This window comes from Myodes glareolus, chromosome 4 (genome assembly GCF_982192425.1).
Source record: "Myodes glareolus chromosome 4, mMyoGla1.1, whole genome shotgun sequence".
Classification (NCBI taxonomy): Eukaryota; Metazoa; Chordata; class Mammalia; order Rodentia; family Cricetidae; genus Myodes; species Myodes glareolus.
Window position 1 is genome coordinate 16471716 of NC_142029.1, and position 26153 is coordinate 16497868.

The 26153-nt window shown below is 52.1% G+C and overlaps 1 protein-coding gene across 4 annotated transcripts; it reads right to left on the reverse strand.

Annotated features, from left to right (window-relative positions):
- Window positions 1–326: 326 nt before the first annotated feature.
- Clk3 (CDC like kinase 3) lies at window positions 327–17957 on the reverse strand. Of its 4 annotated transcripts, none has more exons than XM_048423345.3 (13): window positions 17934–17957; window positions 10568–10719; window positions 9748–9964; window positions 7571–7667; window positions 7230–7296; window positions 4750–4866; window positions 3990–4156; window positions 2959–3053; window positions 2734–2863; window positions 2306–2388; window positions 1764–1843; window positions 1380–1470; window positions 327–739 (listed from the first exon to the last, which is right to left on the reverse strand). In XM_048423345.3, exons 2-13 carry the CDS (start codon window positions 10717–10719, stop codon window positions 563–565), a joined length of 1473 nt encoding a protein of 490 aa, XP_048279302.1. In that variant the 5' UTR covers window positions 17934–17957; the 3' UTR covers window positions 327–562. The 4 variants fall into 4 exon arrangements, with proteins under 4 accessions (XP_048279302.1, XP_048279301.2, XP_048279303.1 ...); XM_048423344.3 differs by lacking the exon at window positions 17934–17957 and adding an exon at window positions 14011–14809; XM_048423346.3 differs by lacking the exon at window positions 17934–17957 and adding an exon at window positions 13974–14050.
- Between the last annotated feature and the right edge of the window lie 8196 nt (window positions 17958–26153).

Here is a 26153-nt window from a genome sequence, read left to right on the forward strand (position 1 = left end):
TTAATACGGGGTTCCTCATATTGATGAGCCCCAACCATAAAATTATTTTAGTTACTACTTAACAGTTTGCTACTGGTGAATAATGGAAATACCTGTGTTTCCCGATAGCCTTAGGTGACCTGTGTGAAAGGGTTGTTGGGCCCCCAGGTTGAGAACTGATGCCCTAGACGATGTTCCAGCTTACTCATTGGCTTGCCTTTCTGTGTCTGGCCCAGCCCACACTTAGCTTTCCACAAGCTGAGCTGCTAAGAAGGACTTTATTAATAAGTCAGTCAGAGAAGGGAGAAGGCAAGGAGCCTGGAGATGGACACACTGGTACCAGGGGGTTACAAACAGTAAGAAACACTTTATTATAACTTTACAACATATAAATAGCTTGGGTCCAATCTGTGCTTTCTGGCAGCTGGGCACCACATCCCCCGTCCCTTGCAGGCTCCTTGCCTTCCTTCACATTGCACTGTTCATCGGTGGCCCTGGCTCAGAGGCCAGTGGGAGAGGCTGGAGAAAAGGGGTCAGGAGCCCAGTCCAGCTCTCCAACTCTTCGTATGCTTGCCTGCACTTGTCATCTGCTGGGGTTACGGCTGCTGTGGAAGGACCGCTCCTCAGGGGTCAGGCCAGCAAAGAAGGGATGCAGCAAGGCTTCTGCCAGTGTGATGCGCTGAGCAGGGTCGAATTCTAACATCCTCCTCATCAGGTCAAACAGCTGCACATGCTCCAGGGAGTCCTGGAGCATGTAACTCTGCTCAAGGACACAAGGTGCCTCAGTGTGATGGCAGGGTTGTGGGAAACCACCGCAGTCCCCTTGCCTCTGGGATGCCTTGCTGGGGTGGGTCAAGGAGGCAGCTATGCCTCCTTGGAGGACTACTTCTGCCCTCCAGGACAGAACAGCTCCCATCCTTTCATGCTCAGAATTTAGGCTACTGGGTGGGATCTTGCTGGGTTGGTGCTTCTACCCCACATGCAAAGTTCTGATGGATGGCTAGAAATCACTTCTGCAAAATGCACTTGTCCAGAAACCAAATAACCATTGACAGTCCTCCTGACCACATCTAGGTTTTCCTTCCCTCTTGCCTCAGTCCTGCCTAGTTCTTCCCAAAATTCAGAGACGAGAAGGGGACAGGAAGCAGCAGTCTGACAGCTGGCTCTTTCATGTGTTCCCCATTACATTCTCAGCCCCCCGTGGAAAGGGGCAAGGCTAAGGGCGCCTCAGGGGCAGCTTGCAGAAGGCCTTACTGCAAGTACCCAGTAGTCTTGGGCGCTGCCTCAGAAAACTGATATGATCAGGCAGCTGTTGGCTGCCCATCCTGTCTCTGCTGCTTGTTTGCCCAATGCCTGGGGTCTCCTTGGCATGAGCTGAGCTGGGGGAGCCAGAAACTGACCTTCAGAGGTTTGCAGTTCTCCTTCACATACCGCCCATCGGAACTGTTCTCATCCCAAACCAGGCCCCCTTTGTAGAAATATTTCTGCTTCCTAGAAAGTCAAGGGGAAAAAAAGGAATCAAGGAGTGGAAGCCCTCAGGTCTGGGCTTAGGTGGGAGGTGGGGGGAAAAGTGGTTCCTGGCAGTCTTCAGGTAGCAACAGAGACAGAAAATAGGTGTTAGCCTGACCCTGCAAAGGTTAGTAGGGGCAACAGCTTTTACCAGATAGGTTTGAGGGATATACAGATACAGTAAAGGCTATGAGGAGCTGGGAGAATCACAGGAATACTTGGTAAAAGCTGTATCTCTGGTACCCAGCTGACCCAGAGCCATGGATACTTCTTACCTGGTACGGTGGATCATGTGTGATGGGATGGGCCCTAGGATCTTCTCCATCATAACCAAGTGTTCTCTGTTTTCATGAGTCTGCAGAAGATCAGGGATAGAACAAGTAAAAATTAAGTCCAACTTATGCCCATTTTGGAAGAGTAAAGGATGAGAAAAGATGGGCCAAGAGCTCCCCACTCCAGGAGAGGAAAACTGTCTCAACACAACCTGGTGGCATCCCACAGGCCTAGAACCAGGGCTGGCCTCATGTTTTTTGGCCCCTAGGTGGACCTGGCTGGCTGATTGCACACCAGGTTGGTTCTTCATGCCACAGGATTCCTATTATAAGTTCTTGCCCAGACAGAATCTGTTTGTACCCAGTCTTGTCCTGGATGAAATCCTCCCTACCTACTTTAGACTCTTAACTAATTCCTTCCCCTGAGCAACTATAACCCTTAAGAGTCTAGATTCACATGAACTGATAGGGATGGAAGGTATCAATTCCTTAACCACACAGCTTCTTGACCATGTGCCCTACAGCCCACCAACCCAGTACTATACCTGGAAGAGGGTAAAGCCACGGTAGTACTCGAAGAGAATGCAGCCAATACTCCAGACATCACAGGGCTGTGCCCAGCCCAGCTCTGCAAGCCAAAATGGCAAGATGTGAGACTCAACACCCTACATTCCCAGGAAGCTGTCATTCTAGCTAGCGTAGCTCTTGCCCAAGCCCCACTAACAAGGCTATTTCTGACTAACACCAAGTCTACCTTAGTGTCTTGGATATTATCCAGTCCGGGCAGCAGATTGATTGGTACTGTTTACCACTTGCCTCACTTTGAGACAGGGTCTCGTGTGGCCAAGGCTGCTTTAAACTGATCTTTTCTGCCTTCTAAAAACTTGGATTACAGGTGTATACCACCACATCCAGCTATTCATTCTGACAACTGCCCAGAGCAAACAATACTGGAGGCTATGAAGCCACTCACCAAGGATCACCTCAGGTGGGCGATAGTGACGGGTAGCCACAATGGTGGTGTGATGTTCATGGTCAAATGTGGCACTGCCAAAGTCTGCCACTCGGATGCTGGTGTTCTTCACTGACTTCTCCTCGCAGCTCTGAATGCAAGGCAGGCCAGCTAGGTCAATCTGCCCAGGTAGGTGACCTACCTTGGAGCAGGGCCACACTCTTGCCCACCCAGTCAGTGCTCTACCTTGTGCTCATTGTAGAGGGTTTCAAACTCAGAATTCACAAACAAGATGTTCTCTGGCTTCAAGTCTGTGTGGGTCAGCTGATTCTCATGTAGAACTAGAGGAGAGAGAAGCACATATTGAGACCTTAGGCTTGCTCACCAGCTTGTGGCCAGAGCTGCTCACATACAACCCTAGCCCAGTTCTGTAAGGCCTCTTCATAATCCTTCACAAGACAGGGAGGGAAGGAACGCTGCTTTCCATCAAAAAAAACCCCTCCACCACTCTCAAGAGAGGCAGAGCCTTACCATCTCACTGAAGCTGCATTAGTGAGTCCCTCTCACTAATATAATGGCTCACTGCACCTAAGTGTGACTGTTGGAATGCATGCCTATGGAGAAGGAAAGTCTTCTGCATCCAATCACTGTCACTTTCTACTAATTCCTTTTCAACCTCATTGTTCCCATTTGGCCTCTAAGATGCTCACAACTCCATGACCCCATCTGAGCCATGCTTCCCCCCTTCTCCACTGGACTGAGTCAACAGTCTAGACCTTTGCAGAACTGTGCCCCTTACTTGGTTCCTTTCCCCATCACCTACTTAGGCCTGCATATCTTAGCTTCTGTCACTTTCCAAGTTGCCTTTCTACCTAAGTCCTACAGTGCACTGAGCACTGGTTCCAGCAAAGCTGCTCTTCGAGGTTGGTGAATAGATGAGTGACAGAGGTCTCTGGGTAGCAGGAGCCTATCAGGTCCACTTTCTACCTTTTCCTCTTCTATGAAGGTGAAGGCAAGGTCAGTAGCTAGGCAACTTCTAGAGCACTTTCTTTTTTCTTCCTATGCACTTGGGGAAGAGCCTGGCACATGTGGTCCCTCTATTCTCACACTGAGATTCTTATCTGAAGATAGAAGGACCTTTCAGCCAGGGGGCCTAGGCTTAAGAGACCTTACAGAACCATCAACAGTATGCTCGAGGAAACAGGGTGGCAAGACCACTAGGTGACTTTGTTTTGAGGACAAAGTACTCCATGCTCCAACCACCAATGGGCACTTACATCTAAGGGCATGGCAGAGCTGGTAGGCCATGTGCCGGACATGTGGTAGGGGGTAAGGCTGGAAGTTGTTCTCCTTCAGGAACTCAAAGGTGTTCTTGCCCAGGAGCTCAAAGGCGATGCACATATGACCATGGAAGTTGAACCAGTCAGACATCAGGACACACAGGCTAGAGGAAAAAAGGACAGATGGGGTTCAAGCTCTGACTCACCTGACTCAACATTGTTTTGCATACCAAGATACAAAGCAACAGAGCACGTGTCTCAATCTACTATTACACAGAGCGAGAACTGAACTTCCTACTGTGTGGAGGGACTTTAATTTTGCACTCAGCTCACCTGTGGCTGGAATGGTGAGTAGCCCTTCCAGTTACAAGAGGGAGATAGAATTGTACCAGTACAACACAGGCCTCCAGGTACTACTAAGCTTCTTGAGGGCCTGGGCAGGTACATTCCCTCTGCTGAGTATCTATCTGCCAAAGAAAAGCTCTCTGAGTGTCCAAACAAGTGTCACAAACCTGTGAAGTCCCTAACTCATAAATGCAGGGCTAGAACGACTTCAGAACACAAAGCCAGATTAGATAGTGCCTGAAGTCCAAGGGCTCTTTCCAGAAAGAACCCTGTCACACTCCCTTACTGAGTGTTTTGAGAAACCACTACCGAGCTCCCGTAAGACATGGAGAAATCCCTGGTGTTCAGGCAGCTGGAACTAGAGGATGCTACCCCACTGAGTGATCCCCTCTCACTCCTTGTAGATACTCACAACTTATTCTCTTTGTCCTTCTCCTTGATTTTCTTGAGAACATTAATTTCTAGACGGGCAGCCTCCCGGTACTTGCCCACATTACGGATGATCTTCAGGGCAACCTGTGACTTCCCTCTGTAGATCAGAAAAGACGTGAAGGCTCTCATCAGCCAAGTGCCCAGCATGCTATCCTTTCCTGAAACACAGCAACTCAATACCACTACGTAAAACAGATTCTGAGGCAGTGTTTATACTTGAGGTACAACCTGTTAAAGCAACACCAGACCTCTGCTCACCATACAAGACCCACTGGCATCTGTATGAACTCTTTTGGTTTTCATGCTGACATGCTGATACCTTTAGGATCTGAGAAACCAGGGAGAATCTAGGCAGAAGAGTTGAGGCCAATCCTGACCAACCCCAGTCCCTGGAAGCTTATAACCTACCCTCCTGTAGGCCAGAGCTCAACTATATACTTTCTTGACCTGGGTAGTAGTGAAGCTTAACTTCTTCACTGGAAGCCTGGGCCACTCCCTACACTACACTCTAATCCAGGTCCTTCCCACCAGCTACAGAGAGCCAGGAAGTTTCTCAGTGTCCCATGAGAGTTCCACTGTTGTTGCTCTACTCATCCCTATCAGGCCTTTGCAGGATGTGAGCAGACAAGGAAACGTGCCAGGCTGGGTTGCCAAGACTTGGCAATGAAAGCTAGTATTCAGGTGCCAATGGAGACCTAAAATGAGGTGGCTCTGGCCCGCTAGGGTATACCCTCTGGTGCTTCAAGGGATGGCATTGATGCTGGGAACAGGTTCATAGACCCATGGGCAAAGACAACTTCAGAATTCCCTGCTCTGCTAGCCCTCATCCATTTTTCTGGTTTCTTGGGCAGTGCAGGCTAAAGAGAGGCCAGTACTTCAGACTTCTGAAACAAGGTGCCCCCTGCCACACACACAAACAATGGTCTGTCAGGGCTGTTGGCAGAGCTGAATTCTACCTCCACTGGCCCTGCATTGACTCCCTTTGAATTCTTTAAAGGTTCCCAAGACCTTATGTCTGTCCTTTAGTGACTTCAGAGGCTTATATCCCACCCCCAGCTTCAAAGAACAGTCCACACATTGGTAGCTGTCTTCCTGTATCACAGTTTTTGGATCTGTCATGTCTACATCTGGTCACAAGACAGTGAGTATATGTCCCTACACACATTCTTGGGGGTCATGGTGGATGAACAAGCATTTGAATGGAAACTGGGAGCAGAGGAAAGCTTCTCGATCACATTAGCACTTCCTCTTACAGCTGACTTTGGGTTCAATGATCCTTTCTAAGAAGCCCACTTAATGTGGGAGAACCATGAACAGCCCAGCTCGGCATCAAAGACTGAGTTATAACTTGGGACGCCACAGAGGATGTTACTGCTTCATCTCTGAAGCAATGGCTGGCATGGCTCAAATGAGAGCTCCAGTATTAAAGCAATTAGAGGTTAGTAAGGCAGGAACACAACTGGTTCCCAGAGGGCTGCCTCTCACCTACTGCTACAGGGAAGAAAGCAAGGATTCTAGTCTTGCAGATGATGAGGGGGATACGTGTTCACCGCTAGGACTGGAGGGAGTTATTTGGCCTCAGTAGAATGACACAGACAGGCACTGCCTCCGTAATCTGAACCAAGTCAACATGAACTAGTCAAGACCCTAGTCACAAGCCGAGCGGTGGTGGTGCATGCCTTTAATCCCAGAACTTGGGAGGCAGAGGCAGGTGGATCTCTGTAAATTCAAGGCCAATCTGGTCTACAAGAGCTAGTTCTAGGACAGACTCCAAAGTTACAGAGGAACCCTGTCTCGAAAAACCAAAAAAGGCCCTTTTCACACTAGGGTGGGCAGCAGATGCTAGATGTGAAGGTCAGAGTTTCATTTCCCTCATCTGGCCCTGAGACCTCTCAGGCAGACATGGCAGGGGCAAAGGCAGTATAAAGCCAGGCCAGCAGCACTCTCAACCTTCTGACAAAGAGGAAGGAGAGCCCACTACATTAGACTTCTGAAACAAGTGTAGCCCCCACTCCGACACAACACAGGTATAACTCATTCCAGGGCTATTGGAAGAACTGAATTTCACCTCCACTGGCCCTATACTGACTCCCTTTGAATTCTTTAAAGGGTCCCAGATCCTTATAGCTGTCCTTTTCTCTGCCCAAGAAACCAAAAAAGAGATGCAGCCTGACCAAAAATCTCAAAAAGCCACAGAAGCCAGGCTTTGGCCCTGCCTTGTTATCAATGCCACAGCTCATAAAGGGCAGAAGCACCTATTAATCAGAAGTTCTTGGGCAGGAATGTCACATGCCTGTCAAATCTCATGAATTTCTCCCTTACTTCATGAGATTAGTAAAACCCAGCACATACATGGGCACTAGTGCTACTCTCCAAAAAGAGCTACTCTGAGGAGCCTCAAACTAGCTCTTCCAAGGATGATCACACCCAGAGCTTGCTGTGCTGCCCCTGCATGCTCACCTGGCATGGTCCAAGCACTCCACCACTTTGCCAAAGGTTCCTTCACCCAGGTTCCCCACGATCTCATCTGTGAGAAAGAAGAAGCTGGGCATCAGAGTCTGGAGGGCGGGAGTCTGGCAGCTCCTGCAAGTTCACAGCATTCAAATCCTCAAAAACAACAAAGGTTCTTGCTCACTGTACACTCTTAAAAACAGAAGTTGCTAGTGTCTGTGTCATTCAGGCAATTACTGGTGGCCCCACTAAGGCGCCACGCGCACTAGGGCCCCTCCACGCAGGAGAGGTCTCATCTAACAAGGGGGGTAGAAAGTAGAGAGGTAAAGTTTTACGAAAGGTGGCTGTACATCGCTCTTGGAGCCAATCGCCGATCCGGCACACCAGGTGACCCTCCTTGTCATCTTCCACACTCCGGCTGCTGCGCTTACTGCTCTGTTGGCTTCTCTGCATGCACCGCCCCCCGAAACGCCATCCGACCAATCGCATGGTAGGCGGTTCCGATTGACAGATTGAGGTGTCAGTCAAAGGCAGAGGTGGAGACGGTGAGGAGCCGGTGGGTTGGTTGGTTGGATTTTCCAGATCCCAGCATTTCATAAGGCACACAGCATATATAACGATAGGGATATTGCAAGGGACACGTCAAGACACAAACTGACTTCAAAACAGAAAAGCAAAAACAGCTACAGGTATGTAAGAAAACTCGGACATTATCTCTAAGAAGAGTGCCACAAATGCTCAGAAAGATGTCCAGCCTCTGACACAGAGGGGCCAGGCCCCAAGGACAGCCACAGCCCTGACTCCCTCCTCTTCTGAATCTCCCCCGCCCTGACCCTCCCATGACTTTGGCCAGAGCTGAAGACGCAGGGAGAGTGGACGGCGCAAAAAGGCAGCTGGCCCAACCTGGGTCCAACCTTCAGGACTGATCGGAGGGCTATCCTGGCTTCCGCAGCAGCAGCATGCTCAGCCTGTCCTTGCCTGCCTCTGTTCGCCCACACAGCCTCACAACATGCTCAACAGCTGCCATGTAAAACCAAGCTACCACCTGCCCCCACATGACATCCTTGGCCAGACTTAAGCAACTACCAGAAACAGCCTTCTGCCAGCAGTCCTCCTGCCACCAGCCTCCAGCAGGAAATGAGCCTGGCTGAGATCCTCCAGGACAGCCGACCTTCAGGCCCCAAGCCAGCTCCTGGCCTGGCCTTAGGACTTGTGCCACTCTTAAGCCAGACCCGTCCCACAACAACAGAGGGCACCCTAAATAAGCAGAGCAACAGACTTACACTGCCATCCAGTGGCAGCGTGTGGCACTGTGTGAGGCCACAGGCCATGCTGGATTCACCTACAAGAGTCAACCTTCAACCCATGCCACTCAAGTCACAGAGACTGGGCAAAGAAGATACCTCCACTGAACCCACCACTACTATTCAGAGGCCTCTTGGCCAGCAGGAGGACAGCATGGGGAGAAGAGATGGGGAGAAGAGAAGACAGCACATAACCTCAGAAACACACATGTGATTTTCCTTTTCCATGGGATTGAGTACAGTGTGGACTCTTGGTCTGTTCAACCCACCACCCTAGAATGTTGACCAACCTCTGTTTTGAAGTGGTCAGCAACAAGGTGAGGCCTAGGTGCCCCAGCACACAAATGGCTGCCTCTCCTCATCACAAGTGCCTCACCTATCAAGGAACAAGGCGGAAGAGAGTTGACAGGGCAAAGTGATATATGCTTACAGACCAGCAGCTTAGACGGCTGAACACAGAAATTCAAGATCCGTATCAAAAAAAGAAAGGGCTAGAAACTAGGCAGTGGTGCCTAGCACTCAGGAAATAAAGGCAAAAGGATCAGGAGTTTTAGGCCAACCTAGAATACATAACAAGATTTTCAAAAACAAAGAGGAAGTGTGGGAACCAAGGTGTGACATACATCAGTGGTGGAGCACTTGCCTAGTAATCTATTGGCTCTCGGTTGGATTCCCAGCATTTAAAAAGTTAAAAAAAAAAAAAATCTGGTAAAATGTCCCTTTTTCATTGGGTGATGGAGACTCTAGTTCTCTAGGAGAGGGGGGCTGTGAGGTAAGGCGGCAGAGGTGGTCAAGTCCGCACTCAAAATACTTAGCTAAGTGCGGGGGGGGGGGCAGTTTGGAAGGGGACAAGGCCTGATATGAAAAAGACCAGGCTGTCTCCAAACCATCAATCTTAGTACAATTCCTGAGGAGTGTGTCCCAGACATGTGTACCATGTAGCCTATGTCTGGAACAGTGGGTAGACACAGACAGGCTGGAAACCAGCCAGCGCCGGAGCCAGAGCCCCTACAGTTACCACTGGCAAGGGGCCAGAAGATGGAGGGCATAACATCCTTGCTCAACCCTGTACCAAACACGCACACGCACACACATATATGCACACACAACGGTGTGTGTGCACAGGGCTGCCAGTACTCACCCAGACCAGCCAGCCTGAGAGAAGGCTAGAAAGAGATGAGGCCTTTTTAGGCCCCTGTTAGCACACTCTGGCCACCACTCACCGAGGAGGCGCTGCTACAAGACCTGGTACGACGTTTGTGACAGTGGTGGGCATGCTTGCGGGTACGGTATGGCCCCCTCTCTCGTGACCGTCTCCGATGTCGAGAACGTGAAGACCCATAGCAGTCCTCTCCAAAGGATGGGCTCCGCTCTTCACACCGGTATGTATCGCTGTCACGGTGTTCGCGGTATCTCCGCTGGTAGGGTAGGCGGTCATGGCTGCCAAGAGGGGGTGGGGACATGAGTCAAGAAGGGCCCTACCAGCTGGGTTCCTGCCAGCAGCAGGTAAGAGGCCTTTCTTTGGCAAGGCCCCTGCAAAGACTCTCAAGGAAAGTCTGTCAGAGCTGAAGCATCCAAGCTGAGGGAAGTGAGCAGGGAGAAGGAGCAAAGGTACCAAGCTTACTCTCAGAGCCTTGGGTAATGACAGTGTCCTTCCAGTGCCTCAGGAGGAAGAAGCAGAAATAGCAAGCGAGCACAGGGAAGGGCCTCCAACAGTGAGAGTTGACTAGTCTGGTACAACTATTACTTTGGTCTGGGGACTCAGACAGGACTTAGGAGCAGTCTTTTTAAGGCTAGGACAATGTTCTACTTCCCACTGAGGAAGGCTCACATTTGAGTGGCCTAGAAAATACAGAAGGAGGAGGATCATTTTGTGACAAAGACAGGACAAGGAAAGTAGCTTCTACTGAAGCCAGGACAAGGGTCCATGGGTACCTAGGCAGAGGCAGTCACCTAAAGGAACCTAAGGCCACCAGAGTCTCTGGGCCATCTGCTCATCTAGCTGAGGAAAGAAGAACTTCCTCCAAACCAACTCCCACTCACCTTCTGGACCGTGATCTCCTTGGGGGAGGCTCCCTTCGGGATGGGTATCGTAGTCTACCTTCATGCTCCCGACTGTAAGACCGCCTCCTCTTCCAGCGGTAGCTCAGGTACGGGTCTGGCTCTGGGGAACGGTATCGCTTACAGTGATGCATCTAGGCCACAAGAAAGAGAAAGCCCTGCTCAGCACACAGCTCACTGCTTCCAGCCACAGGGCTGCCTGGTGCAGCCAGGTGCTCCTGAAGAAGAGGCCCATTGTTCTATTTAGGGGCAGCCCTCCCCCCGCAGGAGTTTATGAAGTAAAGAAGAACTCTGAGGTCACAGTGACAGAACAGCTTACAATGGGTGACTCGTCCTTTGCCAGTGAATAAACAAACAGGTGCCTCCCCAGCATGGCCTAGGGGCCTAAACATTTGAACCAGGTGAGTCAGGGTCCAAATACAGAAGTAGATCTCTTAGAGGGATGCTGAGCACTGCCACAGAGATTCCAAGGGCAGGGAGAAAGAAGAGCTTCTTTGCTCAATTTCTTCCTGCTATATCTAAATATACCAGGAGTCTGGAGTTAAAGAACTGGTGGCATGGAGCCAATGTACTAGTTTCAGAAACTGAAAGCTGCCTGGCTAAAAAGCACTGAACTGGATTCAACTCAAAGAAGTTGAAAACTCTTAAGTCAGTGACGAGCCACAGTAGAAATGAGAACACTGACTCTTGAGCAAAGACACAATGTCTCATCAATATTCCCTACCTCTACCAGTGTCTAGTCAAGTGGGTATAGGCCCAGAGGACCTGCCCAGCCCTTGTTGGCCCAACCAGTCTCAGCCCAGGAAGATGCCACACTCCTCGGAGAATCTAAGATGCCTGCCTGAGGCACATTTTAGTGGCCCTCAGACCAACCCAGACCTATGCCAGATGCTTCGCCTTAAACCAACAGTATCACTGCCATCCCGCCTAGCTCCCCCTAACCAGCACTGTTTTCCTGTGCTGGTTAGATGCCAAGAAGTGGCTGCAGGTCTACACTTGGAAGCAGAAGTAGGCTTCTCATTCACTATCCCTAGCTACTGGGGACTGATATCAATAGAGGAGACTCCCAAGCTGGATCAGCAACCAGTTGAGGAAGATGGCTACATGAGGCTGGTACCCTTTTCACTCATATCTTGCCCCTTCACATTTTCTCCACCAGATGGCCAGGCAAGAGACCACACTGCTTGTTTGCTTCCCAAGCCGGCAATTGCTCACACCCAACCTCTAGTCTTGCACATTCTAGGCTTGCCTGGCCAAGCATCTTTTAAACAAATCCATCAAGGTTGCTCCATCTCACGAGCTAATCCAAAACTGAAACAGCTACTTGTGTATGAGCAGGACAGGGAGGCCAATTCATCATCTAAACCTCTGGGAGCCTCTGGAGAACTTGAAAGGCACTGCCTTCTATCTCCCCACTAGCAACCCTCCATCTGAAAAGTCTGGGCCACCCAGAAATCCTTGGAAATAAACACTACATAAAATCAGTAGACTTGTTATTTTCACAATCATCTGAATAATGTTTCTGTTTTCATTTTTTTCCCAATTACCTTAAGGCAAGTGCTCAACCTGTGTCCTGAAAGCAGTATTTCATGTCTCACTAATTGACCCAAAAGACATCCTACTGGCCAGGGCACATATCTTCCCACAAGGCAAGTGTGGTCCTGCCCATTCTCATCAGGCAGACAAAGACCTATCTGGAGGATGTGGTAATGTGGTCTAATATACACCAGGCAAAGTTTTCCTTCTGGGACCTAGAAAATTTTTATGACCATATGTCTACCTGAGTGGAAAGTCATAGCTTCAGAGTCCAATGTCAACCTAATTCATGCCACTACCACTTCACTGTTTGTCTTGGGGTAAGTTATTAAACCACTCTGAGGAGCTTCGGCCTCCTCTTGAAAGAAGGAAACAATAATCTCTTACAGGTTCTGTAAGAATTAAGTATATCTGCCCTATAAAGTCAAAAGTCTAGCACGGGTTTGGGCCTCAAGAAGTAAGACAGTCTGAGAAGGTTCCGGGTAACACTCAGCGTTATGATGAATGCCACAATTTATAATCCTTTCCATGGGAGCAGGTAGGAAGTTCTGGCAGAAAACCCTGAACTCAATCCCAGTGCTGCCACTTACTGGCTCTGTGGCCTTATTTATACAAGTCACTTTAGAGCTCGGGTCCAACGCCTGGAAAATGAAGATAAGACCTCCCAGACTGGCAAAGAAGGCCAAGTATGACGGCCAGAAAGTACCACGTATAGGGTAGCAATGGAGATCTTGCAACTCAGCCCGGGGAGGTGAAATATAGGAACTACCAGGTGTCTCACGTCATCCCAGCCGGGGCTCTTGGGCCCACTTCTCATAAATTCCCTCCGATTTCTGGAGACCTCAGCAGAGAGGCTTTTTAAAACTTAAGCGCCACAATTATGCATTGGGAGGCTCTGCACAATGAAAAAAAGGCAATGTGACCAATCAAACCAAGCTAAAGATGCCAGCTTTTCTCTGAGTACAGGCCTGGCTGGCTTCTCATTTGCTGTTCCTGGCTAGAGAACCGGGCTGACAAGAAGAGCAGCCAGCCAGGTCAGCGGCTGCCCTCCCGGATTTCTGCCACCCCAGCGACCCATGGTTATTTTTGGCTGGCAGTGCCCCACCACTGCAACCTCAAACCTGCCACCTCGCAAGCTGCGGCTGCCACCGGGCAAAACGCTCCTTCTTTTCAAGGGCACGGAGGAGGGAAGCTGGAAGGCCGCCAACTCCGCCTTGACGGGGGCCAGACTCAAGCAATTCCCACCCAAGCATCAGGGCACCCGCACCCGGAACTAAAGCATAGAGGCTCCCGGTCGGACCGAGGAGCAGCCTGGACACTTGTACTCTCGGCTTGGTCTGGCCCATTCTCCGGGATGGAGCGGTTCCATCGTAACAAAACACCGAGGGGGCCGGAGGCCCTCACTCGAGTCCCTTCCTTCCGCCCGGATCCCGGGGATCTCAGAGTCCCGTTCCCCGTAACCGCCAAGGGAAGACCCGGCGACCAGAGGGAAGGCCAGCCTGGGCCAGAATCAAACTCCAGGCGGCGCGCGGCGGAGGTCTGCGGGCTAAGCCTCGAGCCCAGGGCAGGGAAAGTCTTTCCAGGTTAGCTTAGGTCGGACTCGAATCCAGCCGGCGCGGGGCCCGACGGGGAGGCTCCCAGTCGCCTCTGAGGCCGCCTGGGCTCCGCCTCCAGCACCGCGGGATCCAGAAAGGGGGTCTACAGTGACCGCCCTCCGGGAGAGAAGCGACGGGTCAGGGGTGAGAGGTCGGGACCGCGGCCTGACGTGGGCCGAAGAGGGAAAAGGGTACACGCCGAGACCCGACCGGGAGCCGAGGTACCCGTACCAGCTTGCCCGTCCCCACCGACTCACCCAAGCCGCCCGGCCGCGGGCTCGGGCCCACACTCACCGTCTCCCAGGCTCCGGCTGCGGCTAGGCCCCACTCCCCACTCCGAGCGCCTCTTCCGCTTCCGGCTCCGGCCTCCGCCCGTGGCAGCACCGCCCCCTCGCGTGACGCAGCCGTCGGCGGCCCGGGCTCGACCCGGCCCAGAGGCCTGGCCGCTCTAGCCCCCAACTCGCAGGCTCTGGAGGATCGGCCTGCCCCTCTGGGGTAGGGACCGCCGCGGTGGAGGTGTCTTCCGGGAGGTCCCGGGAGCAGCCTCGGGCCGCGGGCCGCCCCTCCTCGTGCGGTAGTGCACGTAGGCCCCCGGGGCCGCACCGGTGTGCGGCCGCGACCGGAGGCCGGCTCTGGACCGAAAGGAGGAACCCACCGGACTGCCAGGCTGGGTCCACTCCGCCGCCGCGGCCCGGCCGTGCTCGCCAGCCTCTTCCTGCGCGCGGAGAGGACCGGCATTGTTCTCCCGGGGCCCGGGAGGGCGCTAGAGACGAAAGCGGTCGCTGCGCCCGGGCAGAGGAAGACGGGCGCGACTCCGCTTGCGCGCAAGAAGCAAACGACACATTCTGCTCTTGGCTTGTGCGGGTTTTTTGAAAGTCTTGGCGCCACGCCCCGGCTCTCTCGAGCCTGCCGAACCGTCTCCAGGAAGATCCCTGCGGTCCCCGGCTGATGGGTCTGACGAAGAGGACGTCCCCTTACTTGAGCACCTCAGAGCGTCTCACTGCCAATCAGCACGGTTGCTGGGCTAGGAAACCCGCGCCACACAAAAGCCCCGCGCCGTGCCGCGCTTCGGCTCTACCACCCGAATCACTCGGCCAGCCTTTTTGGGGCGACCTCGGGCGTGCGGCCACTCAGACCAGACCCCTCCCACCTACTGTCCCACGCTTTGTCGTGGCGGGATCATGAGGTCCTATTTTTTCCAGTAAAGACAACAGGTCGCGGTCCTTTGGGAAAGCCTCGCTTTGACGGCGTCCCCGCCCCCGCGCGTCGCGCAGCCAAGCGGGCGGGTGCTGCACCTAATTACCCCACGCCACGCGAGGCCCGCGAGGCTGGAGCGGCCGGCCAGGGCGGGGCGCCCCTTCCCTTCAGGATCTCGCTGACTCAGCTAGGACAGCCAGGGTTTTCATGTGCCCAGCTCCCCGTGCAAGATGAAATGCACCAACCAGACCCTGTCTCCCCCGAGCCTCTCTCCCGTACTGAAACTGTCTCTAGAGACCTCAGCCTCTGACTCTAATGTAGTGGCCCGACCACCCAAGCAAACAGTGGCTGAATTAAAACAAAACAAACAAAAAAACCCCACAAACCTGGATGATTACATTTGCTAATAGCAGTTTCAGCTGCTTCTGCCCTGGAGTCCCGCCCCAGGAGCCAAAGATACCGAAAACTCAGGTGTCTGAAGATGCAGCTCCCACCTGAGGCTCGGCCACAGTGACAATTTCACACCATACGTTTACAGGTTTCTGTGGTGTCATCGCCTCCCACCAACATTACCCACTCACGTTTCCACAGCTGTGGGAAACCAGTATCCTCCAGTTTAAAGCAGACATGCTCAAAAAGCTCGTGTCTCCTGCCCTACCCTGGCATCAGGAATGAAGGGGGGAATCTTAGTCTTCCTGCATGCCCTGCTAACATGAAAAATCCAGGCGCTCTGCCCGAAGCTCCCAGCTCTAGAAAAGTGCCCCTCGCTGACTTAAACAGAAACTTAGCCTTGAGGGTCTCCCATTAGAGCTTTGCTTTCTTGTCTCTCTTCATAAAAGAACTCACACCTAACAGAAGGAAAGAATTGGTCCTGAAGTTAAGCTGTGTTGACTCGCTCCTCCCTGTGTAAATACACAGGTCATCTCTCCAGGCCGCCTGCAAAGGAGGCTGGCCGCTCACCGGCTGCGCGGGCACCACACTTTGCCCAGCCTGTGCCCTTTGCCCATCAAGCCTTTTTCTGTGTCCCTGGTCTGCAGCATGACTCCAGGGCACCAAGGAGATGTCCCTGTTCTGCTTTTACTCAACCCCCATGGTCCCTCTTGTTTCTTGTTGCCTTTTTTCACCTCCTAGGTTCTTGAGCCCCCAGTTCTCTCCTCTGACTGCCCTTGTGTTCTCCTCTCCCACATCCAGCTTCATCCTGCCTGTAATGAATGGATGCACATTTGAGCCTCAGCCCCAAAGTCACTTCCCTCGAAAGCATCCTGAGAGAGGTCAGATTCCCCTTCTCTGTGCTGTGATGTCACCCTCACTTGGCTCCTCACACCCAACAGTCTGGCTTGGAAAACCATGAGCCTCTTAAAACCATTTCAGCACAACCCTGCTTCTCAAAGAGGACAATGGGCAGCCTTGCAGAAAACCCAGTCCCCTTGAGCCTAGTTAGGGTGGAATTGCGGGTGCTGTGCCAGGGCATGGGGTCAGAAATCATGGTCTGTCTTAGAGTGGCCTTGGGTGGCACTGGTAGGAAGCCAACCAAGAAGGGCTGTGGGAATGGACCTGGAGTGGAAGAAGTCAACCTGCTGAGAGGGGGAGGGCCCTGCTGGAGGGTGCCACCAACCAACCTGAGAGGGACAAAGTCCTAGGAGTGTAAGGTGTTTTGGAGTTGGAGCCATGAAAGGTGAGGTAGGAGAGGAGCATGAGCACCATCTGCTCAAATGGAGATATCTAGGCCCTTCCTAAAACTGGAGTGGCCGACCTGGAGCCAGGGAATAGGTGGGCCACAGAGTTCTCCTTCATCCTCTGAGTGGATGAAATCTCAGTAGTACTTGGTCCATCCCTTGTAGGTAAAGAAGCCAGTGGTGAGAAATAGTGGTACCACTGAGCTAGTCCACGAGTCCCCTCACCAAAGTGGTGGGTATGGAGGGCAGGAGCTGAAGCCAGAGAGCCCCCAGAGCAGGGATGAAGGCTTCTGGTTCCTTACATCATAAAGTAGTAGCTTGTGAATTATTGAGCTCTACAGTTTCCAGCGTCTGTACTTGGATGAAGACCACTGGGCAGCGGCAGAGTTGGGGGAAGTGGGCAACTGAGTCAGATAGCACTGAGAGCAAATTCCAGGCTTTCCAGGACTGCCAGCAAGACCTGCGACATCCATCATCCTGTTTTCAGCTTCAGTTCCCCTTGAAAGTGGCTCTTGTAAGGATCAAACACATCTTGTTGGTTGAGGAAGGTTACCCTAAGTCAGCACCCATAGCTCAGAGAAGCCTAAACCTGAGAAAAGGCTGATGTATATGTGAAGTGTCAATCAAATCATCGAGGGACCCTGGGCCAGGGGTGAGGAGTAGGACGGACCCCAGTTCTGCATCTCAGCCCAGTGCTTAGGAGCCAGGACTACTCCATATCCAAAAACTGCAGGGCTTATTGCATAGTGTCTGTGAAGCAATACTCAGCCCTGTCAGCTGCCCCTGGGACCTCTGTCACTGTGTCCTCTATTCTGTGTCCACCGACCAAGCCCCACTGAAGGACTCAGGTAAGCACCAGCCTCCTGGGATCCAAGGCACAGCATGGTTCCTCTCTTCCTGGCAGGTGCTCAGACAAAGTCCCAGAGTGCGACAGAAGGCAGCCAAAGGAGCTTCAGGTCAGGCTAGCAGAGAACGGGCGGCTGTAAACCAAGCTGGCCAGTCACCTCTGAGCCGTCCAGCGGCCTATTGGACCGAGTCCAAAATCTGCAGAAGTGTGAGCACAAGCCAGGAAGCCAGGCCTGCTGTGAGCCAATGCTCAAACAGAAAATGAGTCTCCCATCTTCTCCCCCAAGTCCTCCTAGCCCGCCTGCAGCCCTAAGGAATCTTCTAAGCTGACAGGGTTCCCATACCAGAAATGAAAGCTCCAGAGTGCTCAGAGCTTCTGCCCATACCTGGGTTCATGTTCTAAGAGTCAGAGAGTCTGGGGAAGAAAGGGGAATGGGATAGCCAGCAGGGAAGCCCTGCTGAACAGCACTCTCATGGCTGTCCTGGAACTGTACTTACATTTGGGAGGCAGGTGCTGGCTGAGGCTAGGGACGTTCACTGATTGGAGGCAGAAGGGCCTGGATTCCTGTGCACACACAGCACACACAAGAGCTTCCTTATATAACCAGATAAACTGGCCATCACTATCACAGATGGGGAGGTGACTTTGTAGGCTGAGGCTTCCTGGTCAGGTCACACCATTCCTGCTCTATGCAAGGGTACAAGTAGAGCCACTTGGATTGCCGAGATGTCCGAGTATTTTAATGACTTAGTGTCTCAGTCTATTGATGACCCTCATGGGTCCACTGCTCCCCACCTGGGTTGGGTGACCCTCGGGACCCAGGTGACAACTCATTTCTTTAGCCTCCCTGCTCTCTAGCATTCCACAACAGAGTCCCTAGTCCTCTTACTGCTATCCTGAGCTCTGGAGCCATCTTCAGCTACAAGGGAGAGGTGGTGTGTGTGTGTGTGTGTGTGTGTGTGTGTGTGTGTGTGTGTGTGATCAGCTGGGGGTGGAGAGTGCATGTCTGGAGTTCTGCAGTAAGAGATAACTTCTGAGCAGCAGCACCACCCCCCACCCCGTCTCCCCCACCCTGAGCTATGAGGCACACTCCCTTGTTTATAAGCCATCAGCTGGGCCCCTGGCTAGGAATCTGCTTTATCAGAGGCTGCAGCCTCTATCCTGCCTTGTGGGCTTGAGAGGATGAGCCAGCACTCCCAGTCGCTCTGCAGATCTGCTGCCGTCAGCATTCTTCCCAGAAGGTGGAATGCTTTCTGGCCCGCCAGGAGCAGGAGAGGCACCTGCTGCAGGGACCCCAGGGACAACAGGAGTGGAAGAGACAAGGCCAGAAAGCGAGTGAGGCTGGGGACTGAGAGGAGATAGGAGTAGCAGAGGACAGACAGACAGCCCCTTTGTCTTCCTACTGCAGACAGTGATGGGGAAGGCACAGCAGCATCTGGACCAGATGTGCTGGCAGCACCTTGGCCTAGAATCTAGCCTAGAGACTTCTAGGGTAGGGATGACACCAGAGCCCCTCCCAAGTGGATGTACGGCAAAGCTCTGCCCCCAGCTCTGTTACAGTTTCAGCTCTGCCCTGTACTGTATTCTCTGGTCTTCCTTCTTGAAGCAGGAACCAAGAAAGGAGTGCAGTAAGCAGAGGGACCCTCTTCTCAACCTTTCAGCATTCAGTCCAATTGCCCCTGGTCAAACAGAGAAAGTAAGACCGGACTATAGGGAAGAGCTTACGTAGGTTCACAGTCCAAGTTGTCAGGAACTACCAGCCACGACATACCCCCTTATGTGAGGAGGCCTCAGGGTCCCGCACTGCAGATGCTAAGGCCTGGCTGAAGACCCAGGAGCAGAGCTGTGATGATGACAAGGCCCAGATATCTGGGGGGCCCAGGCAGAGTCTCCCTGGGGGGAGCTGAGACCTCTGCCTTGGCACTGGAGCGGCCTCTGTACAGAAGCACTTTCTGATGCTCACCCAGGTGGGTTAAAACCCCTGGCAGGAGAAATGAGGGTGCAGAGCGAGGCCCCAGCTCACATATGCCTGGGGGACAGAGAGAGGAGGGCCTGGCCTTATTCCTGGGGGCTTCTGAGGCTGGGTAAGGGCTACTAAGAACCGGTGGGAAAGAGAAAGACTAGGAGAGACCGACTAGGACAGGCCTTCACCCAGTGTGACTTGAGGAGGTTCATCTACACGGCTGTTCCCACAACTAGCCCCCTCTGCTAGCGGGTAACCCAGTGCAGGTCTAGAGTGGATGTTGGTTCACGGAAATGTTGCTACAGCTGGAATGTGGGAATGTCCCACACCACCTGGAAAGTTTGGTGTGGTGGTTTGAGTAAGAGTAGTCCCCAAAGGCTCATCTATTTGAGTGCTTAGTCGCCAGGGAGGGAGTGATATGATTTGAAAGAATTAGAAGGATTAAGAGGTGTAAACCTTGTTGGAGTAGGTGTGGCTTTGTTAGAGGAAGTGTGTCTCTGGGGTGGTTTCTAAAACTCAAATCAGGCCTAACTATGCCTTCTCTCTCTCTCTCTCTCTCTCTCTCTCTCTCTCTCTCTCTCTCTCTATCTCCAGATTAGGATGTAGCTGTCAGCTTGTACAGCACCATGCCTGCCTGCCACCATGTTCTCTGTCACTGTGATAATGGACTAAGCCTCTAAACTGTAACCAGCCCCCAATTAATTCTGTCTTTCATAAGAATTGCCTTGGTCATGGTGTCTCTTTCAGCAATAGAACAGTGACTATAAAAGTGTTCCACAAGAAACAGTAATTCAGGGGTTCAGGGAGGAAGGGGCTGCATGGGTAAACCCTTCAGGGCTAGCCTGGGCCTCACAATCCCAGCAGAGGCTGAGTGCCTTACTCTGGGTGTTCTGGATTCTTTTTCGGTAAACAAGAGACTCAGAAGAGCTGGGCCAGAGCCACAGAAGGGACTCTTGGAGCAGCTGCAGCAGCTACGGAGAGCTGCAGTGTTAGACGACCATGCTCAGGCACTGAAGGCAGAGTGTACCCAGCTGCTGGGAGAAATCAGTGCTGCTGGCCGCTCTGGTGATCAGTGACCAGGAGGCCTGCTAAATGGCTGCTTGGGCACATTCCTAGAATGTGCAAGTTTGGCTGGGCGGGGCTCCCTGTTTTCACAGAATGAGATGGCTCCATTGGCAAGAGCTTGGCTAGCCTCTGTCACTGGTTGGTAAGAACAGTCAGAGCCCTGAGTCACATGGCCAGAGTCCAACTCCTCGCTTGAGTATCTGCATTCCTGTTGGTCACGTTCTGGAGCTTTGTTGTTGTTTTTTGTTTTTCAAGACAGGGTTTCTCTGGAGCTTTGGTGCCTGTCCTGGAACTCTCTCTGTAGACCAGACTGGCCTCAAACTCACAGATTCACCTGCCTCTGCCTCCCAAGTGCTCTTTAATCCCAAGGATTAAAGGTGTGTGCCACCACTGCCCAGCTGAGTGTACACCTATTTTTGAAAGAATAGAGGGATGGGGTGGAATGACCTAAGGCCCACATTGAGTCCAGAGTACCTCATTTCTATCAGCACATCCCAGTTTCTGGGAGGTACCAGTGTCCCTCAGGAGGGAGCTAGAGAAGCAGGAATCACCTCCCAGGCTGCATCATAAGCAGGGAGCTGATTATTGGAGGGCTGCTGGCACCAGATGACAATTGCTCTTATCTCTCTCTCTCTCTCTCTCTCTCTCTCTCTCTCTCTCTCTCTTTCTCTCTCTCTCTCTCACACACACACACACACAGAGAGAGAGAGAGAGAGAGACAGACAGACAGACAGAGAGAGAGACAGAGAGAGAGAGACAGAGAGAGAGACAGAGAAGAGAGAGAGAGAGAGCTAGCTCTACTTCAGAGACTCCAAAGGAGAGTGGGGTCTGGCTTTCCCAGGTAGGAACCCCCTCTACCTCTTTTCTGCTTTCCATTCTCTTCCCAATTGCAAGCCAACCAGGCTCTTCCCCCTAGCTTTATCCTATGTCCTCTTCCCTCTCTCTACCTCTCCTCCATGGAGCCCCCAAACATTGAGCGTGCATTTGGTGAGCATCCACTACACTCCTGGGTCTCTCCTATGTGCAGAACCCATGTTAGAGCAGTCAGCTCCTGGTCCCCAAAAGCGTATGGCTTGAGGACATATAGGTCAAGAAAGAAGTGATTACAATTCCGTGTGCCAGTGAAGAGAGAGACCAACCAGGAGACGGGCAGTGGATAGCAAGGGCCTCTCTGGAGAAGGGGATTCTGAACTTCTGACCCCTCCCTGAGAGTTGAGTGGGCGTTTTCCAGGAGGAAAGCTGGAATGCAGGGCACTTCAGGAAGAGCAGGCAGCATGTACAGAGACCCAGAGAAGAGGAGATGGGGTAGGAGCTTGTAAATGATCCCCGGCCCAGGCGGGGTTGTGAAACATTCCCTGGAGATGCATGAACAAACATCTGCTTGCTCAAGAGAGAGAACTGAGGACAGAGGAAGGATTCTACCTGTGCTGGCCGGTTTTGGGTGTCAGCTTGACACGGCTAGAGAGGCAGATATCAGAGAGGAAGGAGCCTCGCTGAGAAAAATGCTTCCCATGAGATTCAGCTGTAAGGCATTTTCTCAATTAGTGATCAGTGAGCCCAGCCTATGGTGGGTGGTGCCATCCCTGGGCTGGTGAACCTGGGTTCTATAAGAAAGCAGACTGAGCAAGTCATGAGAAACAAGCCAGTAAGCAGCATCCTCCATGGCCTCTGCACCAGCTCCTGCCTCCAGGATCCTGCCCAGTTTCAGTTCCTCTCCTAACTTCCTAAGGGGTGAAGAGTGATGTAGGAATATAAGCCAAATAAGCCCTTTCCTCTTCAACTTGCTTTTTGGTCGCAGTGTTTTGTCAAAGCGATAGAAGCCTTAACTAAGACGCTACCTAAGTCCAATTTAGGGAAAGCGGCAAATTTACTGGGGTTCCTTTCAGGTATATGAGTGAGGGGAGAATCTCAAGAGCAGAAACAACTCAAAGGCAGTTGTCACCGGAAACCCATCGCAGCGCTGGTGATGGCTCCTGACCGCTGGAAATCTGATCTTGTTGCACAACTCACAGGTTGCTCAACTGACAGTTTAGGAAATGTCTCTTCCAAGCGGTGCTGCTGGTCTGCGAGTGTCCTTCTGGAGTCCTTGCTACAGAGATGAGCTTGGGAGGGAGCCCTAGCACACCTGATGCAGGGACTTCCTGAAGCTTTTTGAGTTGCTTGCTTCATGAGCCATAATAACCCCCTTTAGAAATTGCTGAGTCTTGAGATGGAATGTTTTATCTCCTGGGAACAGCTACACAGCAGCTGGGGAGATGGCTCAGGAGGGTGTAGCACAAATAATAAAGCCCGGAGACAGATATTAGGGTTGAACCCAAGATCAGAAAAGCAAAACAGCCAAGCCATGATGTGTGATTCCCTGTGTATGCTAGGAATGGATGCTTTATTACCATTGTTTGATAAAGAAGCTGCTTCGGCCTGTGCCAGGGCAGAATATAGCCAGGCTGGAAGAACAGAGAGAGAGCAGGTAGAGTCAAAAAGACGACTGAAGGAGAAGGACACTCAGAACCTTACTGGTTCTGCCACAACCTTGTGGCAATACACAGAGTAATAGAAATGGGTTAATTAAAATGTAAGAGTTAGTTAATAAGAAACCTAAGCTAGTAGGTCAAACAGTGTTGTAATTAATAGTTTCTGTGTGATTTGGGTCTGGGTGGCTGGGAACGAACAATTAGTCTCCATTTACAAAGCCACTAGAGAGAGCTTCTATGAATTCTTCATACTGAAAGAGAGTGAGTTCCTGTCTCATCCCACCTTACATTCCTCTCTAGTGCTGATATTAAAGGCGTGCACCGCCACCACGCATCCTCTATGGCTAACTAATGTGGCTGCTGGGATTAAAGTTGTGTACCACCACTGCCTGGCCTGTATGGCTGACTAGTGTGACAGTTTTTGCGTTCTGATCTTCAGGCAAGCTTTATTTATTAAAATACAAATGAAATATGACTACAGGAGGGAACAGCACTTGGACAAGCCTGGCCACCTGAGTTCCATCCCTGGAGCCCACATAAAGGTAGGAAGAGAGAACTGGCTTCATAAAGTTGTCCTCTGTCTCCCATGTGCGCACATGCACACAAATAGAAAATAATACCTGTCCCAGACGGCAAGCAGAGGTGGCGAGGTGGTTACTGTGGGGTGTAGGACAGGAACAAGATCAAGGACTCAGGTGCTGTAGGCTCTGATGTCTCCTCCCCACCCCCAACTCCAGTTCCAAACCAATTGCAGCCTCCTGGCAGCCTTTTCGTTTTGGTCTCTTGGGGCAAATGCAGGCTTGCGCAGACTCACACTGAGGTGTGCATGCACACTCCCACGGACACACTACATGTAAACTTTCTTCCAGCAGTGTGCACATGGAGCAGGACGCAGAACCAACAAAGGGAGGCCAGGTGACACAGTGCTGTAAGATGGGGATGGGGTCTAAGAGTCACAGGCCCCTGCCTAGGCTGGCCTGCTGATGTAACTGGAAGGGATGGGAGAGGCAGCTGGCCAAGGACCACCTGTGAACTGTCCTAGCTCTGAACCTGTCAAAAGGGCAGGGCAGAGAATGTGGACAGCAGCTCATAGAACCCTGTGACATGTGGCTCACAGACCACAGACCAAGCTTCCCACGGTATTCTTCTGCCAGGCAAAGGCTTTGGCCAGGTGGAATAGCGGTTGGCCAGGGGCTGGCTGAAGCCCATGCTATGCTGTCTGATTGGCAAAGGCCTAGCCCTTAGGGCTCCAAATCTTCTAACAAGTTTTGCCTTCCAATGTCATTCCTGGCTGTCCTTAATCCAAGGAGTCAGTGCTTCTTACTGTGGTTAAGACAGATGAGGCCCATGGATGCTGGTCTGAAATCCTGGCTCCATAGTGCCTGTGTGACCTTGGGCAAGTCACTTGTACTTCTCTGGCCCTGAGCTGTAAAACTGGACAACTTTCTTCCTCCTCGTCACGTGATCACACGTGTAGCTAATTATTACATGCTTCCTGGGGTTGCAAGAGAGGCCACAAAAGAAGAGGAAGTTCCCTTTGAAATCAGGGTCATCTGGAGTACAGAAAGCTGCCACGTGGGGGTCCAATCCTTGCGCCCCCTGTTTTATTTTGCTACCTAGCCACAGCCTAGCACCTCAGCCTCGGACTGAAACAGCTTCGCAGGCTGGAGTTTCAGTGGGAGACCCTGCTGCCAACGGCCGATGCTGGGCTCCTAGTTGTGGGCTCTGCTGGATCCTGCCGCCTTTGCCATTCTTGTCACCTGGGTCCCTGCCCTTGCTCGCATCCATGTGCTCCCAGGCCGTACCTGCATCTGAACTTACCTTCTGCCTTCTGTAAAGATCACAGTCACATGGGATTAGGACCTAGTTCAGGAGTCTCCTTTTAACCTGGTTAGTATCTCCAAATATGGCCATATTTTGAGGTGCAGGAAGCTGCAAGAATTCTTTTTTAGGGGACACAGTTCAGCACACAACATCCCCACTTTGCTTCCCACTACTTTCTCATTGGGTGGGTGGGTGGGTGGGACTTAGGATCTCGGGAACCAGCTATTCTGTTTCCCTTGTCTCCTTACATGACCCCAGGAAGTTCGCAGCTGCAAAAGGCCCCTGTGTTCCGAGGAGGATGGCGGTGGGCTCTGCTCAGGATATCTAACTCCTCCAGGCTGAGTAATGAGGACAGGCAATGCTAGGCTGCAGAGTGGTGCTGTCTTCAGTGGGGCACTGCCCAACCTCAAGGGGGATATGGTGAACCTGTGATGGGGGTGCAGTTTGCCCCTCATAGGCTTCCCCTGCCCAGCAGCAGGACCGAGGGAAACAATCAAATAGCTGCAGACATTTAAAGGACCTAGGAGCATCAGGTAGATGATCCCACGTGAGATCAGGACCCTCAACAAACCCTTCCTGAGGATCCCAGAGCTGTTGAAAAACAGTGGGAGGTACAGGCACTGCCAGTCACTAGAACCCTTTTCCTAATGGAGCCTCAGCTGTTCTTTCTGTATAATGGGTCCCAAGCTTCCTGGTCAGGCTCCTGTAGTTCCTGGGCATTTAGACTCAAGAGTATAGAGCTTCAGGAACTGCAGTAGCTATTCTATTCCAAAAGTCCAAACACGGGCAGCAGTATGGTAAGTATGTGTGTGAGGGCAGGGCCAGGAGTTGGCTGCTGCGGGGACCAGAACCTAGTGTCAGCTGCTAAGATTGAGAACTGGTCCTCTGGTCAGTGCAGCCTGAGCCCACACCCAATGACAGGGACACGGGAACCTGAACAGTTCAGCCAATTAGAAGGGAAGACAGCGTCTACTGCAGCAATCCAGGTGCTCCAGCGACCTTCGCACCCACCCCTTCCCAGTAGACCTCCACAGGGGCCCCAGATCAGTCCCTGGGGGCCAGTGCAAGGTGGGCCCCAGTTTGGCTTCTCTTTGGGGACTGCACAGGTGATTTTCTCATGCAGGCACTAGGTGTGCCCCACTCTCTCCGCCTGTGGTGACCACTGTGGACTCTTCCTTGGGTCCATCAAACAGCAGGGATTCCATGAACTCCTGGTCCCAGCTCTACTACTGGTTGGGTCCCATGCTGTCTCCAAGGCCCAGATAGCCACTGGAAATAATGTTCAGGGGACTTTAAAGAGCTGGGGCATTCAGAGACCCAGTGGTCTCCTTGACTCCATTGAGTATGGCCTATGACTCAATAGAGTGGGGCACTGGCTGTGGTCAATGGCCTAT